Raw genomic sequence first — 17,624 nt, forward strand, 5'->3', positions numbered from 1 at the left:
CCCCGCCTGGGCTGCGCTGTCCGGCCGGCACCCCGGCTCCCCTCGCTCCTCCCGTTCCGCGCCTTCCCTCCCTCTGCCGCACCCTGGCATCCCTTCCGCCGCTGGCCCCGTGGCTCCGAGCTCCGTAGTCTTATGATTGACGTTGCGTTCTGTCCCCCGACCCTCTCGGTCCTCGTCCCTTCATCTGCCTACCAGTGCCTCGCACCAGGCCTTGGCGTGTACCCAGTAGGTGCTCAATAAGCGTTCCTTAAATGGATAAATGAACGACTCCTCTCAGTCCTGTTTTAAGGCCTGGGAGGCAGGATAGTTAGTGCAGGTTAAAGAATGGGGTACCCTGGAGTCAAACCCGAGTCACAGCGGTGCCCCTTCTTAGCAGTGTGCTCTGGGCAAATGATATCTCACTGTGCTTCAGTTTCATCATCTGTAAAATGGAGATGATACTGGTCCTGGTGGGAGGGTTAAATGGGTCAACGCATGCAACGCGCTAAGCGCCGTGTATTTCCATAAAGGATAGCCCCTGCTGTCGTTACCCACATGCTCTACTGCCGCCTCTCTTCCCTGCTCTTTGTTCTTCCTCGCTTTCTCGCCGAGATTCAGGAATTTTATTCTGTTCTGTTGCTTCTGTTCCATCTGTTGGCAGAATGTGGGGTACCAGCCTTGCCTTATCTGCTAGAGTGATCAGTTGCATTTGGGGTTGACTTCCTCCTGGTAGCCAAGGTCTTGTAAACTTTAAGGAAAGGAGTTGTAGGAAATCCCATAATCCAGATCCTAGCATGGGCAGAATCTGGGAATAAGGCCACTGTGGCCCCTTGTCACCAGTGATTCCTGGTCTCCTAAGCTGCAAGGCTTTTTGTGCTTTCTCACACCCAGCTGCAGTGCACCTTGATAAGCCTCTGGCCTTGCTTTTTTGGGTAACCCAGCTTACATGCCATGTTTGTTGATTCAGCAGAAAGTTATTTGGGGTTCATTGTATGCCAGGTGCCATACCAGGCTCTAGGGTTGCTGTGGTGGGCCAGACAGACCCAGTCCCTGCTCTCAGGGAGCTTTTTAACCCGAGAGCCAGCAGGTAAGGTATGGGGGATTCTCTACCTGAGTTTTCAGGACTGACTTTACGACTGGTGGTGGGAAACATGGCATAAGGATTGTCCTCTTCTGAAGGAGTGACTAGTAAGTAGCTTTTGTTAGCTTTAAGTTATTTTGTAGCTACATTGTCTTTTTCAATAGAAGATTGGCTGCTACTGGATTTGTTTTCTTTTCTCTTAGAGGAGTTACACTTCACATTTGAGGGAGATCTCATTTCATATTAGTGTTTGTGTAATTTGGACAAAATGGCTAGTGGAACTTAGTGGGGAAAAAAGGAAGGGAACAGGCATCAGGCAGAGCAGTTGATTGAACTTGGAAAAGTGAAGAACAGATCAGAAAACAGTTATACACATAATGAAAACAAGCTTTGCGTCAAGCATGGAGAGATTTCTAGATATAGTGGACCACAAGGAGCTTGGTAGAATCAGGAGGGGGTAGTTGATGGCTCTGTGAACTGCTGAGGTAGAAGTGAGCTATTGTACAGAGTGTGTGTTCAGTTTTAAATGAATGTATTCTTTGGACCTGACGTAAGAGACCAACCAGTGAATTTTTGCATAATGACAGATGTAACTGAGGTAGCCTGGTCTTATATTTTGGGCTGTCATACTTGGGGCATCCTGGCACAGTGTTTTGAGAGAGAGACTAATTTAACAAATGTGTGTCAAGTGTTGATTGTACCACACTCTCTATTGGCCTTTTGAAGCACCGCAAAGTATGTAGGCTGGAAGGATGTAGGCAAAGACTAGAAGGAATCGAAAGAATCCGTTAAAGGAGATAGAAAACACAGTGATGGTGCTGTGTGATAACTGCCCTCAGAGCGTTCTGTTATAGCAGAACTAAGTGTCAGAGGGAGTCTGTGAAGGCTTCTTGGTGGAGCCCTGGTTCTGACAAGGTGTGTATGGGGGAATGTGGAAGGGAGGAAAGGGGCGTTGCAGAGACACACAGATCGTGGTGTGTTAGGGACTGTGGTGGAAGGCTCACTGTGGCTGCAGTGGAGAGGGTGAAGAGGGAACAGTGGCCTGAGATGAAGCTAGACACAGACCGGTTTGTTGAAATGTTCAGCTTGCATGCTTTCATCAGGCTTTAGCCTGTGAGCACTGGCTAGCCAGCAGGCATAGGATCAGGGGAGTGACAAAATTTCATCTGGAAGATAAATGACAGTCTCAGTCTCATTATGTTCAGCCATAAGATTTTAACACTTACAAGAATAATAGATGTTGTAGCCAAACTTTAAAAATAGATTGTACAGCAGGGTTACTAACTGATGCTTCCTGGGGGTTTTTGAGAGAATCCTTAAACCATTAGAGTTGTCAGAGTGCTCTGGCAACTTAAGATCATTGTACTGCTAAGTGGATGATTTAGACTGTATGTTATTAGTCCTAGCTCCAGTTTGGAAAAACTGCCCAGTAGGCATTTGGGTGCCATCAATCAGCATGAAGGTCCCTGCCACCTTCCAGATGTATGGGGTTGTGGTATTAAGTGGGGAGGGAAGCATCCTGACTTGAAGAATGTTGCAGAGTGGTGTTTTGTATTTTTAACAGAATTAAAGGAAGCATTATTGATTTTAAAGACTGGATTGAGAATATTCTTTTTCAATAAGACCTGAAGTTCACATTTTATATATTCATTCAACAAATCTTTAATGAACATCTACTCTGTGTCAAAGATATTGTCAGGTACTAGGGTTCACATTGGTAAGCAAGAGAGAATTTGTGTTGCCTACATTCTCGTGAGAGATGATCATCAAACTGTTTAGCAAATAAAGTAATTAAAGGTTGTGATGAGAATTATGAAGGTGATATGATAGAGGGAAGGGAGGACTGATGGATGCTGTAAGTGATCTGGTCAGGGAAGGCCTTTCTATGGTGGTAGTATTTAAGCTGAGACCCTGGAGTTGAGAAGAAGCCAGGTATAATGGAGTGAGATGAAAGATTACTTGGAGTAGGGAGAGTATCAGTTATGAAGGCTGAGGAGGGAAAGAGTGGGTCAGTGGAGCTAGAGCTTGGAGGACAAGTGGAGAGGGAGATATGGAGCCAGGAAGGAGTCAGATGGGGCAGCCAGGAAGGGGTCAGACCACACGGGATCTCCTAGGCCACAGAAAGGCATTTGGTTATTCTCAGAGTGCAGGGGAGCCACTGAAGAATTTTGAATAGGGTGGGTTGTATGAGACCCACCCATTTCTCTTTCAAAGAGCTCTTTTTTTTTTAAGACTTTTTCCAGAGCAGTTTTCAGGTTCATAGCAAAATTGAGGGGAAGGTGGAGAAATTTCCCATGTCCTCCCTACCTGCACGCCTACATATCCCCCCCCATCATCAACATCCCCCACTAGAGTGGGACATTTGTTGCAAGTGATGAACCTATGCTGACACATCATGATTACCCAGAGTCCATAGCTTACCTTGGGGTTCCCTTTTGGTGCTGTATGTTCTATGAGTTTAGACAAATATATAATGACATGTACCTGTCATTATGGTATCAGACTATTTTCACTACTCTAAAAATCCCCAAACCCTGGCAACCCCTGATCTTTTTTACCATCTCCATGGTTTTGCTTTTTCCAGAATGTTACATAGTTGGAATTATACAATATGCAATTTTTTCAGAGTGACTTCTTTGACTTAGTAATATGCATTTAAGGTTCTTCCATGTCTTTTCGTGTCTTAACAGCCCATTTCTTTTTAGTGCTGAATAATGTTTCATCATCTGGATGTACTACAGTTTCTACCTACTAAAGGACACCTTAGTTGCTTCCAAGTTTTGGCAATTATGAATAAAGCTGCTGTAAACATCCAGGTGAAGGTTTTTGTTTGGACATAAGTTTTCAACTTTTTCAGGTAAAAACCGAGGAGTGCAATTGGTGGATCATATGGTAAGATTATGTTTAGTTTTGTAGGAAACCATCAAATTGTCTCCAAAGTAGTTGTACCATTTTGCATCCCCACCAGCAATGAATGAGTTCCTGTTGCTCCACGTCCTCGTCAACATTTGGTGTCAGTGTTCCAGATTTTGACCATTCTAATAGATGTATAGTGCTGTCTCGTTGTTTTAATTTGCATTTGCCTGATGACAGATGATGTGGAGCATCTTTTCATATGCTTATCTGCTGTCTGTATGTCTTCTTTGGTGAGGCATCTATTAAGGTCTTTGGTCCATGTTTTAATTGGATTGTTTATTTTCTAATTGTTCAGTTTTAAGAGTTCTTTGTACGTTTTGGATAATAGCCTTTTATCAGATATGTGTTTTGAAAATATTTTCTCCCAACCTATGGCTTGTCTTCTTTCCTGACATTGTCTTTTGCAGAGCAGATGTTTTTAATTTTTTTTCTTTTTGATGAGGAAGATTGGCCCTGAGTTAACACCTATTGCCAATCTTCCTCTTTTTGCTTGAGGAAGAGTGGCCCTGAGCTAACATCTGTGCCCATCTTCCTCCATTTTGTATATGGGTTGCCGCCACAGCATGGCTTGATGAGAAGTGTAGGTCTGCGCCCAGGATCCAAACCCGCGAACCCAGGCCGTCCAGGTGGAGTGCACCGAACGTAACCACTACGCCACCAGGCCGGCCCAGAAGTTTTTAATTTTGGTGAACTCTAGCTTATCAATTATTTCTTTCCTGGATCATGCCTTTGGTGTCATATCTCAAATGTCATTAGAAGATCATCTAGGTTTTCTCCTATGTTATCTTCTAGGAGTTTTATAGTTTTGCATTTTACATTTAGGTCTGTGATCCATTTGCATTTATTTTTGTGAAGAGTGTGAAGTCTGTGTCTAGATGCATTTTTTTTTTTCCACCTGTGGATGTCCAGTTGTCCCAGCACCATTTGTTGAAAAGACTGTCTTTGCTCCATTGTATTACCTTTGCTCCTTTGTCAAAGATCAGTTGACTGTATTTATGTGGGTCTATTTCTGGACTCTCTGTTTTCTTCTATGGATATATTTGTCTGGCCTTTTGCCAGTGCCACACTGTCTTGATTACTGTAGCTTTGTAGTAAGTTTTGCAGTCGGATAGTATGACTCTTCTGACTTTGTTCTTTTCCTGCAATATTGTGTTGGCTATTCTGGGTCTTTTGCCTCTCCATATAAACTTTAGAATCATTTTGTTGATATCCACAAAATAACTTGCTGGAATTTTGATTGGAATTCCATTGTATCTGTAGATCAAGTTGGGAAGTATTGACAATTTGACAATATTGCATCTTCCTATCTATGAACATGGGATATCTCTCCATTTATTTAGTTCTTTGATTTTTGATTTGATTTTGATTTAGTTTTGATTTTTTTTAGTTCTTTGAGTTTTGTAGTTTTCCTCATATAGATCTTGTATGTATTTTGTTATATTTATGCCTAATTGTTTCATTTGGGGGATGCTAATGTAAATGGTATTGTGTTTTTAATTTCAAATTCCACTTGTTCATAGCTGGCATATAGCAATGTAGTTGACTTTTGTGTATTAATCTTGTATCTTGCAACCTTTCTATAATTGCTTATTAGTTTCAGGATTTTTTTGTTGAGTCTTTTGGATTTTCTACATAGATGATCACGTCATCTGCAATCAAAGATTGTTTTATTTCTTCCTTCCCAAACTTTATACCTTTTATTTCCTTTTTCTTGTCTTATTGTATTATCTAGAACTTCCAGTATGATGTTGAAAAGGAGGGTTGCCTTGTACCTCATCTTAGTGGGAGAAGCTTTGAGTTTTTCACCATTAAGTATGATGTTAGCTGTTGGGTTTTTTGGTGGATATTCCTTATCAAGTTGAGGAAGTTCCCCTCTATTCCTAGTTTACTGAAGTTTTTTTGGTCATAAATGGGTGTTAGAGAGCTGATTCTTTTCTTCCGCCTCCTCCTCCTCCTTATTGGTAATGCTTTCTTGAGATATAATAATTCACATACCATATAATTTACCCATTTGTAGTATACAATTCAGTGCTTTTTAGTATTCTCACAGAGTTATGCAACCATCACTACAATCGATTTTAGAACTTTCTCATCACCCTAAAAAAGAAACTCTGTACCCTTTAGCAATCACCCTACCCCCACTCCCACTCCTTTCTCCTAGCCCTAGGAAATCACTGATCTAGTTTCTGTCTCTTCAGGTTTACTTATTCTGTGCATTTCATGTAAATGGGATTATTCAATATGTGGTCTTTTGTGTTTGGCTTCTTTCACTTAGCATAATGTTTTCAAGGTTTATCATGTTGTAGCATATATCAGTACTTCATTCCTTTTTATTACTGAATAATATTCCATTGTTTGGGTATACCATATTTTGTTTAGCCATTCATCAGTTGATGAACAGTTTGGTTGTTTTTACTTTTTGGCTGTTATGAACAGTAATATGAACATTTGTGTACAAGTTTTTGTGTAGACATATGTTTTCATTTCTCTTGGATATATACCTAGGAGTAGAATTGCTGGGTGATATGTTAACTCTATGTTTAACCTTTTTAGGAACTGCCAGACTTTTCCACAGTGGCTATATCATTTTATTTTCTACCAGGAATGTATGAGAGTTCCACTTTCTCCATATCCTCCTTAACACCTGACTTTTTGATTATAGCCATCCTAGTGAGTGTGAGGTGATATCATTGTGGTTTTATTTTGCATTTCCCTGATGATTAATGATGGTGAGCATCTTTTCATCTGCTTATTGGCTATTTGTATATCTTCTTTGGAAAAATGTCTGTTCACATCCTTAGCCCATTTAAAAATTGTCTTTTTATTACTTAGTTTTGAGAGTTCTTTATATATTCTAGATACAAGTCCTTTAGTAGATATATGATTAGCAAATATTTTCTCCTTGACTTATCTTTTCACTTTCTTGATGGTGTCCTTTGGAGCACAAAAGTTTTTAATTTCGATAAAGTCCGAGAGCTCATTCTGACTGCTGTGTCTGAGCATGGATTCTAGGGGGCAGGTGTGGAAGCAGGAGAGCAGTCATTAGAACATTGCAGTGGTCCAGGTGAGAGGTGTGATGGCTTCATCCCAGGCATGGCCACAGAGTTGGTGAGAAGGAGTCGGGTGTGAGACAGGTGAGGAGATAGAGCTGATGGAACAAGGTGAGGGATGTTGTTAGGGGTGAGGGAGAGGGAGAGAAAAGGGGTGAATGCTAGGATTTCAGCTTAAACAATTTTGATTCAAAATTTGATTATGCTGTCTGTTACCTGCCACAGAATTGTGATAATTTTTAATCCCTGCTAGAGCCTGAGAAGTGAGCCCTACACTCCCTCCTTAGACATTTTGAAGTTGCTTTTGGTAGTATTAGCATTAGTTGTGCCAAGGAGATAGTTCCAGGGACTCTGACCATCCATAATATCAATGAGTACCTCCTAAGCCACCTCAAATAAACATATAATCTGAGTTAGAACAGTGTGGCTGCTCTTCGCATCCTCTGGCCCTCTCCTAGCCAGACTACAGGCTCAAAGCCCCTCTTGTGTGGAGATCATGGCGCTGTTGGTGAAGAGGATCACGTCAAGTGAATGAATTTTTGAAATTTTAATGTCATACTTTGACATCTACTTTGAGGAAAAATCTTTTCAAAGGAGGAAATAACACTAGCTGTCATTTGTGAAGTGTTTTATACTTCTACTAGCTTACCAGGAGATCTCATCAGCCAAAAGCAGAAATTAAAACATTTTGGCCGAGGAAATTTTGGTTTATGCATACAGTGTGTTCTCTGCAGTTTTTCTATATAGTCATTAAAAATGATGTTCTAGGGAATATTAATGACATGCAAATGCTCATTATTTATTAAGTGAAAAACTGTGTGTGCCCACACACATGTATCTATAGCTATCTATAGATACAGCGTATCCCTATATGATAGGATTGTGAGTGGCTTTTATTTATTTCGTTGTACTTTTCTGTATTTCAGAATTTTTGATAGTGAACATTTATAACAGTTATAAAAAGAAAATTTTATTTTAAAAACATTACATAAGTTATGGAGCATCAGTCTGTTCATGTGCACACACACATCAAAGAAACAAACCGTTTACTGCTCCTGTGCTGCCGTTATGCTTGAGGCTGGAAAGAAGATTGTTGAAATGGGGACGGTTTCCTCATCTGTAAAATGGAGAGAACAGTGGTGCCTACCTCATAGTTTTTTTGTGAGGATTTAATGAGTTAGTGTGCTAAGAACAGTTTCTATTAAGTAATAGTGTTAGCTGTTACCGTTATTGCTATTTGTTGTTGTTATTTCGGCTTTAGTGTCCCTTGCCCTTAAAATGATCTACATGCTTGCCCAAGGCGTCTGCCAGCGGCCATTCTTTCTTGAGCTTGCCTCATAGCCATTTCATTCTCGTTGGATTCTCATGTGTCTTGCCCACCTTTCCGGAGCACTTGCACGAACCAAGGATTGGGGAGCATGGATCTCTCTTAGTCAAGGCACTCTCACCCCTAAAAAGTTGTAAATTTATGAACTGTGCCACTGTAGGCATGGGGCCAGTGTTCACCATCCAGATTTCGGTTGCACTAGGCACTTAAAACTGTGTGACCTTGGGCAAATTTCTGGACTTTCCAGAGCTTCAACTTCTGCTAAAAGAGGGTATATTAGTCAGTGTTCTCACCCATCACAGAGGGATATGATTATTATTATTTGCTTAACTTAGGGAAGTTCTCGTAAGTTACCCTACTGACTTCACTGTGTTGGCTACTGTGACTATCAAATGACATAGGAATCTGAAGATGCTTGGGAAACTGGAGCTGTTGTACTGACTTAGGGGATTATTATTCCAGCGTTGATTTGGGGCCACATTGAAAAGATGGGATTTTGCTGCTCTTCCATTCTTGTCACTCATTCCTTCCTTGCAAATTTTTCTTTTTCATAACTCATTCGTTTATTCAGTAAATACTTAGTGAGCGCCTCCAGTGTGCCTGACCTTTTCCTGGGTGCCGGGGGCTAGAGGAGTAAGTGAGGCAGATGTGGGCTCTGCTCTGGTGGGGCTTACGGACCAGTGGTGGTGGAGGGGGTCAGGCAGAGATGGCCAGTCAAGAGCAAAGAAAGAGGATGTGTGGAGAGAGTAAAGCAGGGGAGGGGATGTGACAGAGTTCTCAGTGGGGGCAAGGAGGCCACTTTGGGGAGGTGGGCAGGTAAGGCCTTGTGAGGAGGGGACATTTTAGCAGAGACCTGCATGTTGAGAAGAAGCGAAGGCTGAGTGACATCTGGAGAATGAGCATTGCGGGCAGAAGGGCCTCTGGGTGAAGAGGAGTTGGGTGTATTTCAGTGGAAGAGGGCTTGCAAGTCGGCTAGTCAGCTCTACAGAAATAGGAAGCCCACAGTTCAAACCGACTGTAAATCCAGCATCCCAAGGAGTTTCTATTCTAGGGACTTGAGAGTCTCCATAGACCTAATGGGCTAGACTATCCCTCCAGGTCTAATCAGGTACAGAGCATCCATCTGCAGGCCACCTGTCGATGGCCTGTCAGAGCTGCAACCGTGATATTGGCAAGGGCCCAGGACTTGGCGGGAGAAAACCCAGAGTCAAGTCTCACCTGTGTGGTCCTGTGGCCCTCAGTACCTTCATCTAAAAGTGGGGGATGGTGTCACCTATCTTTAAATGAGTGAGTGAGCACTTCACAAATTATAATGTGCTGTGTAAGGATTGAGTTGTTTTTTTTTTTTGAGGAAGATGAGCCCTGAGCTAACTACTGCCAATCCTCCTCTTTTTGCTGAGGAAGACTGGCCCTGAGCTAACATCCGTGCCCATCTTCCTCCACTTTATACATGGGACGCCTACCACAGCATGGCTTTTGCCACGCGGTCCCGTGTCCACACCCAGGATCCAAACTGGCGAACCCTGGCTGCCGAGAAGCAGAACGTGTGAACTTAACAGCCGCACCACCAGGCCGGCCCCCAGGATTGAGTATTTTTATCTAGGGAAGCTTTGACTCCAAAGTGCCGACAGGTGTGGGTCTCAGTATGGAACAGATGAGAGGCGCTGTGTGTCTGTGGCTCCGAGTGCTGAGGAGGCTGGGGGCACCTGGCCAGGGTATCTGTTTCTCCACCGTCTCAACACAGTGAGTGTGTTTCTGTGTCTGAGATTGGTTTGGTGTTCTCCTAGTAAAGACTGTCTTTACTAGGTTCTTTTTTCCACATTCCGTCCATTCTGATGGGCTTCAGAGTTCAGGATGTTTCCAGTGAAGGCTTTTCCACACTCGAATCCACAGTACTCTCTCCCTCTTCTCGTTGAGACCCACAGATTCGCGCCTAATCATATGTGGTTTTGTGTCTCTTTACTGTTTCTTTTGCCTCTCTGGCTAGATCATAAGCTGTTTGAGGGTAAGAACTGTTTTTAATATTCTTTCCACACCCTCCATAGTATTTACCACAATATAACTTACAGGGGCCAGTGCATATTGAAGTACATTTTGAATTAAAATGCTCAAAAGTGATCTTAATGATAACTGGTTTACTTTCTCTGTTTGATGAAGCTCCAGCTATAATTTTCACCTGAAAGTTCCTTGTTCCCACAATTAAACATGACTTGTCTTTGACTAGGCATTGAAAGAATTATAATTATTTCATTTTTCTAGCCCCCAGGTTTCTTCGATGCCAAATAAACATTCCTTTTCCTGCCTGAAGGTCATCTGTGGAAACCTTGGCCATGGCGTCCACATCAGAGCCTGTTACCTTCAGAGAGTTCTGCCCTTTGTACTATCTCCTCAATGCCATTCCCACAAAGATCCAGAAGGGTTTCCGCTCTATTGTGGTCTACCTTACGGCCCTTGACACCAATGGGGACTACATTGCTGTGGGCAGCAGCATCGGCATGCTCTATCTGTACTGCCGGCACTTCAACCAGATGAAAAAATACAACTTTGAGGTGAGTCTTTATACCTTCTTTACATCTTAGCATGCATGAGCCGTGGCTCACTTTTAACATGGTTGTGACTTCTAGGGTGGGATAATTTACGTCTGATTTGCTAGAATATGGCCCTAGTACCTCATCCAAACAGTATTTTAAAACCATCTTTAATTGGGTGGAGTATAACTAGAAAAGTTGGTGTTTTTAACTTTTTTCCTGGCTCCAGAAATCTAGCATCGCTTTTTTTTTTTTTTTTTTTTTGAGGAAGATTAGCCCTGAGCTAACTACTGCCAATCCTCCTCTTTTTGCTGAGGAAGCCTGGCCCTGAGCTAACATCTCTGCCCATCTTCCTCTACTTTATATGTGGGACGCCTACCACAGCATGGCTTTTGCCAAGCAGTGCCATGTCCGAACCTGGGATCCGAACTGGCGAACTCAGGGCCACCGAGAAGCGGAACGTGCGAACTTAACTGCTGTGCCACCAGGCCGGCCCTAGCATCTCTTTAAAAGAGAACACTTTAGTGTTTAAAGCTTGATAGAAAACTTTGGAAGTAACGTATTTTTTTTAAGTTTCTTGTTTCTCAAAGTACCTTGACTAGCTTACTTGAATAATCTCTAGTTATTCTGTTGAAATTGTTATTTAAAAAAAAGATTATATCATTATTGGCTAGCTGCCAGAGCATGTACATCTTAAGTAAAATCACTTTTGGAGAACACTGCCACTGGATTCCTGACCTACCTCTGTCCTGTGTTGGTTCACTTGGGCATGTCTGTGTATTGTAGATGTTTGTGGGCACCAAGTATTGACGGACGATCTTTGAAACCCATTTAGTCACTGTCTGTGGTTTATTGAGTACATGGCTTTTGTGAGAGACTCAAAGGTGACTGAGTTATGGCTCCTACCTAATGGCCTCGTGGGGCTCTGCTCTGTCTGTGGTTAGTGGGCTTTTACGGACTAAGACGAGGCTATTGTGTTTAAGAGAAATATTTATGAATATCTGTATTTTAATGAGTATTCAACTCATTAAAGTTTTAATTTAATAGTTACTTTTTCTTAAGTCTCTGTGCTCAGTTTAAAATAACAAAAATGGTTAGCATGCATATAGCACTTACTATGTACCAGGCGTTATTCTAAACCTTACATATATTATCTCGTTTCATCCTCACAGAAACTCTGAGGGAGATGTTATTATCATCATCCCCATTTTGCCAGGGAGACAGCTGAGGCACAAAGAGATTACATGATTTGTTCAAGGTGAAGCAGTTAGTAAATGGTGGCACCATTGTCTGAACTTGGGCAGATTGGCTCTCGAGTTTATATTAATATTTTTGTATAAAAGTTAGAATTATTGCTATTTCTTTTCTTTCATTAATAGCTCATGGGTTTGACTGATCAAATTCCCCAAACATTTAAGACTATTACACAGTTAATCTTTGAAACTATAATTATGAATTAATATATCTGAAATCTCTCAAATACTTCAAATACCTAACAAGGAAGACATGATTCTAACAGCAAACCTCTAACAGGGTAAACCAAAGAAATCCATGGCCAGACACATCATAATCAACTGCTAAAACTAAAGACAAAGAAAAGTCGCCAGAGAAAAATTACACATTACCTGTAGGGAACAATGATTTGCGTGACGGCAGATTTCTCCTCAGAAGCCATGGAGGCTAGAAGACAGTGGTACCACATTTTTAAAGTACTGAAAGAAAAGACTTGTCAGCTCAGAATTCTTTGCTCAGTGAAAATATCTATCAGGAAAGAAGGTGAAATAAAAATATTCTCAGATGAGGGGCCAGCCCCATGGCCGAATGGTTAAGTTCACGAGCTCCACTTCGGTGGCCCAGGGTTTCACCAGTTCTAATCCTGGGCGTGAACATGGCACCGCTCATCAAGCCATGCTGAGGCAGCATCCCACATGCCACAACTAGAAGGACCCACAGCTGAAAATACACAACTATGTACTGGGGGGTTTGGGGAGAAAAAAGAAAAATAAAATCTAAAAAAAAAAAAAAATTCTCAGATGAAGGAAAACTAAGAGGATTCATTGTCCCCAGACCTGCTTTAAAATAATTGCTTCAGGAAGTTCTTCAGACAAAAAGGAAATGATACCAGAGGGAAACTTGGAACATCAGGAATGAAGGAAGAATAGGTATAAATACCTGGGCAAATACATTAGACTATCATTCTCCTCTTGAATTCTTTAAAATATATTTGACAGCAAAAATTATAACTGAGTTTTCAGGGTGTAATACATAAGACAACTCTAACATAAGAGGGGAGAGTAAGGGACCTCTATCATGGTAATGGTTCTCATTCTGCTTGAAGAGGTAAAATAGGGAGTCTGAATAGATTTTGAAAAGTTAAGAGCAACCACTAAAAATAACTGTAAAACGTGGTATAGGAAAAATCACTGTAGACAAATCAAAATGCAATTTTTAAAAATGTTCAGACAACTCACAGGAAAGCAGGAAGGTGGAAACAGAAGAAGGAAAACCAGAAGGAACAGACAGAAAACCAATAAAATGATAGACCTAAATCAAAACATACCAATAATTATATTAAATGGAAATGATCTACACATGTCAATTAAAAGACAGAAATGATCCAAATGGAGAAAAAAATAATGAACCAACTATGTATTGTCTATAAAAAACTCAATTCAAGTATAATGATATAAGTAAGTAAAAGGTAAGAGGATAGAAAAAGACGCTGTGTAAACGCTAAACAAAAGAAAGTTGGAGTGGCTGTTATTAATTTCAGAGTAGTCTTCTGAGCAAAGGAATAACCAGGGATAAATACAGATATTACATAATGATAAAAGGGTCAGTTCACCAAGAAGACATGGCAGTCCTAAATTTGTATGCACATTAACAACAGAGCTTCACAATACGTGAAGCAAAAACTGACATAAATGAAAGAAGAAACAGAAACCCACAATTATAGACGGACACTTCAACAGCCCTGTGTCAGTAATAGAAGTAGTAGACAGAAAATCAACAAGGATATGAAAGAACGGGTTAAACACTATCAGCCAATGTAATCTAGTCGACGTTGACAGAACACTCTACCCAACAACAGCTGAATACACATTCTTCACGAGTGTACATGGAACACTCACTGAGATAGACCATATTCTGGCTCATAAAACACACTGCAGCAAATTTAAATTAGACCAGGCTTTCCAGCCCCTTGTGTCTTATGTCATTTTGTTTTTTCACTTTTTAATTGAGTATGATTTACATAAAGGGTACAGATCTCAAGTGTACAATTTCATGAATTTATATGTGTGTGTACATCCTTGGAATCACCCAGATCAAGACATGGAGCACTTCCAACAGCGCAGTAGACTCCTTCGTGCCCCCTCCCGGTCAGCACTCCTCCCCACGGTCCCTACTCTTCTGACTTCTAACACCACGCAGTAGTTTTTCTGGCCCCTTGGGTTTTAATTCTGTCTTGGGTAACCTTTGGCATTAAGGTTAGTATGCATTAGTGGAATTTGGACCCTTTACTCAGGTTGTAATTGCAACCCAGTTCTCTTTTATAAAACACTCATTTCATTGATCACCATTTTATTGTCCTTTTTCTTTAAAACTGTGTAACTGTTTTTAAAATCTCAGCCACCAAACTCAAAAAAGCTTAAGTTAAAGAAACGGAGTTTGGAGCTCCCCAGAATGAAAGTACAAATTACAGCTGACTGCCAGTTTTATAGTTTTACCTAGAATTGGTTTTCTGTTTATCATATGATGAGCCTGTGGGCTTTGGAGAAATGTGATGTGCTAGGACAGCCTCCACAGGGACAGCCAGAGCTTGGGGGGGTCTAGGACAAATGACTGGCCTCAGCAGCCTAGAAGGGGACTCCGCGAAACCCATGTCTATACTGTTACTGGCTCTCCCTTACGGAGGGACTGTAAAAAAATGGATTTTACTGGGGCCCAAATCCCCGCTTGGCAGCCCTGAGTATCAGTAGCATTTTTGAGCACCCATACGGTATGGAATACAAACATAATTGTAGAGAATCACAAAGGAAGTAGAAAATAAAAATTCTGTTTGGAAAGAACACAGAATTTCACTTTAGAATATTAGGGTTTGAAAACAATTGAAATATCTGTCTGTAAAACACATAGGAAAGATCTGGAGGAATACCCCCAAACTATTCCTGATGGTCACCTAACTCTAGGTGGGACTGAGAATGGGATGGGGTGAGGGAGTGGGTGTGAAGGGGAGGTTGTTTTTACTGCTCCGGTCACTGGAAGAGAAACTTTATTGAGGCCCCAGGGCCATGGGGCTCAGGCAGGAGTCTGCCCTTCGGGCAGAAGAGGAGCCAGAGGAGGGGCCTTGTTCGACCTTCTTCTTGGGGCACAGGTTGTTGGAGGGGCCGCGCTTCTTGCGGCAGTTGGCAGCACGGGTGCAGATGAGCACAGCTCTGGCGGCACATCATCCTGTGGCACTTGTGTTCCTGGGCAAGCTGGCGGGAGGGAAGGCTCAGTGATGTCGCTCCGTGGGTGAAGCTCCGAGCACAGCGTGGAGCCTTCCTGGGTATTGTAGTCTGAGGGAGCGCCGTCATCCTCCAGCTGTCTGCCCGCACAAACCAGACGCTGCTGGTCAGGCAAGATGCCCTCGTTGTCTTGGATTTTAGCTTTAACATTCTCAGTGGTGTCACTGGCCTCGACCTCGAAGGTGATGGTCTTGCCCGTCAGGGTCTTCACAAAGATCTGCATCTCTGCTTCCACTCAGCCACCTTGTTGAGGAGGAAAAGGTTTCTTTTTAAAACTTTAAATACTGTAGAATTATTAGAGTTTTTTGGTAATACGAATGTATTCAGGGGCCAGCCCGATGGTGCAGTGGTTAAGTTCGCACGTTCTGCTTTGGCGGCCCGGGGTTCGCCATTTCCGATCCCGGGTGTGGACATGGCACCGCTTGGCAAGCCATGCTGTGGTAGGCATCCCACGTATAAAGTGGAGGAAGATGGGCATGGATGTTAGCTCGGGGCCAGTCTTCCTCAGGAAAAAAAAAAAGAGGATTGGCAGCAGATGTTAGCTCAGGGCTAATCTTCCTCAAAAAAAAATAAAATGAAATAAAGAATGTGTTCATATATTACTTATATAAACACAACGACAGAAACAAAGATTTGTTTTGAGCTTTGGCTGTCAGTCATTAGCTTTGTGATCCTAGAGATGAATTGAATATTTATGTCGTCATTGTCATTTTCATCTTTTGGGCTGGCTGGGTCTTAGAATTGTTTGCTACGTCCCCATGTTTTACAGATAAGAAACAGTAAGATTCTCACTGTAGGTAACCTAGCTGGTTGTCTAACCATCGTGCTCATTTCTTTACGATAAAAGGCAGAGCTTCCACAAAAGTCTGGATTTAGAGGACAATACAAACCAGATCCAGGATCTCTTTGGAATTTCACAGTGAAAATTGAGAGATGCATCAACTGGTTTAATTTTGGGAAAAATCTAAGATTTTATGGGAAGGTAAATAAAAATAAAAGTTAGTTTACCCTCTAATAAGCCCATGTAGGGCGTGGCTGAAAGATCATGTTTTCAAATGAAGTTATGTTCCTAAAGAAGAAAGCAGACCTTTTACGTGGTAAATATAGCCTGGCATGGGTTTTCAAGAATAATGCTTCATTTCTATACAAGTTTGTGGGAGAAGGCAGATGGAGACACAAGGAATTCTTCCTAGCTAGTGCCAAAAGCACTAAGAAAATGTTGTGAGGAGCTAATAACAAGAACAAAAATGTTACAAACTTGTTAAATATATGGATATGACGTACGTAAGAATAGACCAGAAACATAACTTGATCTGAGTTCCTAATTTTGTTTTGAAATTAAATGTAAGAGCTCTCTCTTAGCATTCAGCAAGTTGTTGAAATTTCATGGATTTAGGGGCCAGCCCGGCGGCATAGTGGTTGAGTTCTCATGTTCCACTTCTGTGACCCAGGGTTTGCGGGTTCGGATCCCTAGTGTAGACCTGGCACTGCTTGTAGGGCCATGCTGTGGCAGCATCCCACGTAAAATAGAGGAAGATTGGCACAGATATTAGCTCAGTGACAATCTTTCTCAAGGCAAAAAGAGAAAGACTGGTGACAGATGTTAGTTCAGGGACAGTCTTCCTCACAAAAACAAAAAAACGGAAAGAAATGTCATGGATTTGTCTTTGCACTGACTGCGGCAATGCTAGTTCTCATTTCTGCAACTTTCCCACACTTTCTCTCCCAGTGAGCTCATTCAATGAGTGTTTCTCAAGGCCCGTTCTAGGTCCTGAAGATGCAGCAGAGAACACAGCAGGCAAAGTCCCTGCCCTCAGGGAGCTTAGAGTCTACTGGGGAGAGCCAGGAAAACGGATAAGAGACATGCACGCATAAACCAGTGGGGAGAAGTTTCCTAGGGGAAAGTAACCCAGAGACGGGGATGAGGAGCGCCAGTAGGGATGGTTGCGCTTTTAAATAGCAAGTTCAGGGAAGGTCTGACTGAGCAGGTGACAGTTGAACAGGGACCTAAAGAGGGTGGACAGCACGCCATGCTGATATAGCTGAGGTGGAGTACACCAGGCGGAAGGGAGGAGAGACCTGAGCACAGGGACATGTCTGGGATCTTTTCCAGTTAGGAAACTCCTGCTTCAGAATGTTGTGAATGTTTCATTGACTTCTACCTGGTATATTTTTAAAAGTGATGCAGAACTGAGAGTTTTTCTCTTACTGTATCAGCCAAAGGCGCGTTTGCCT

General features: G+C 42.0%; 1 protein-coding gene and 1 pseudogene across 16 annotated transcripts in view; one reads left to right on the forward strand and one right to left on the reverse strand.

The window, feature by feature from the left end:
• Positions 1 to 17,624, forward strand: part of TECPR2 (tectonin beta-propeller repeat containing 2) — a 100,658-nt gene that overhangs the window by 399 nt on the left and 82,635 nt on the right. For 12 of the 16 annotated variants that reach the window (XR_011431887.1, XR_011431888.1, XR_002803697.2 and 9 more), the window contains exon 2: positions 10,613 to 10,902. Coding sequence is in view for 7 of the 16 variants with exons in the window: in XM_023628430.2 (XP_023484198.1) it covers positions 10,684 to 10,902 (219 nt within the window). In the remaining 9 variants the exon portion in view is untranslated. The remainder of the gene's footprint in view (positions 1 to 10,612; positions 10,903 to 17,624) is intronic. The other 4 variants (XR_011431884.1, XM_070249297.1, XM_070249294.1 and 1 more) reach the window with 1 other exon arrangement.
• Positions 15,155 to 15,633, reverse strand: LOC138920506 (ubiquitin-ribosomal protein eL40 fusion protein-like; annotated as a pseudogene).

The sequence above is a fragment of the Equus caballus genome, chromosome 24 (assembly GCF_041296265.1).
Source record: "Equus caballus isolate H_3958 breed thoroughbred chromosome 24, TB-T2T, whole genome shotgun sequence".
In the NCBI taxonomy this organism is placed as follows: domain Eukaryota; kingdom Metazoa; phylum Chordata; class Mammalia; order Perissodactyla; family Equidae; genus Equus; species Equus caballus.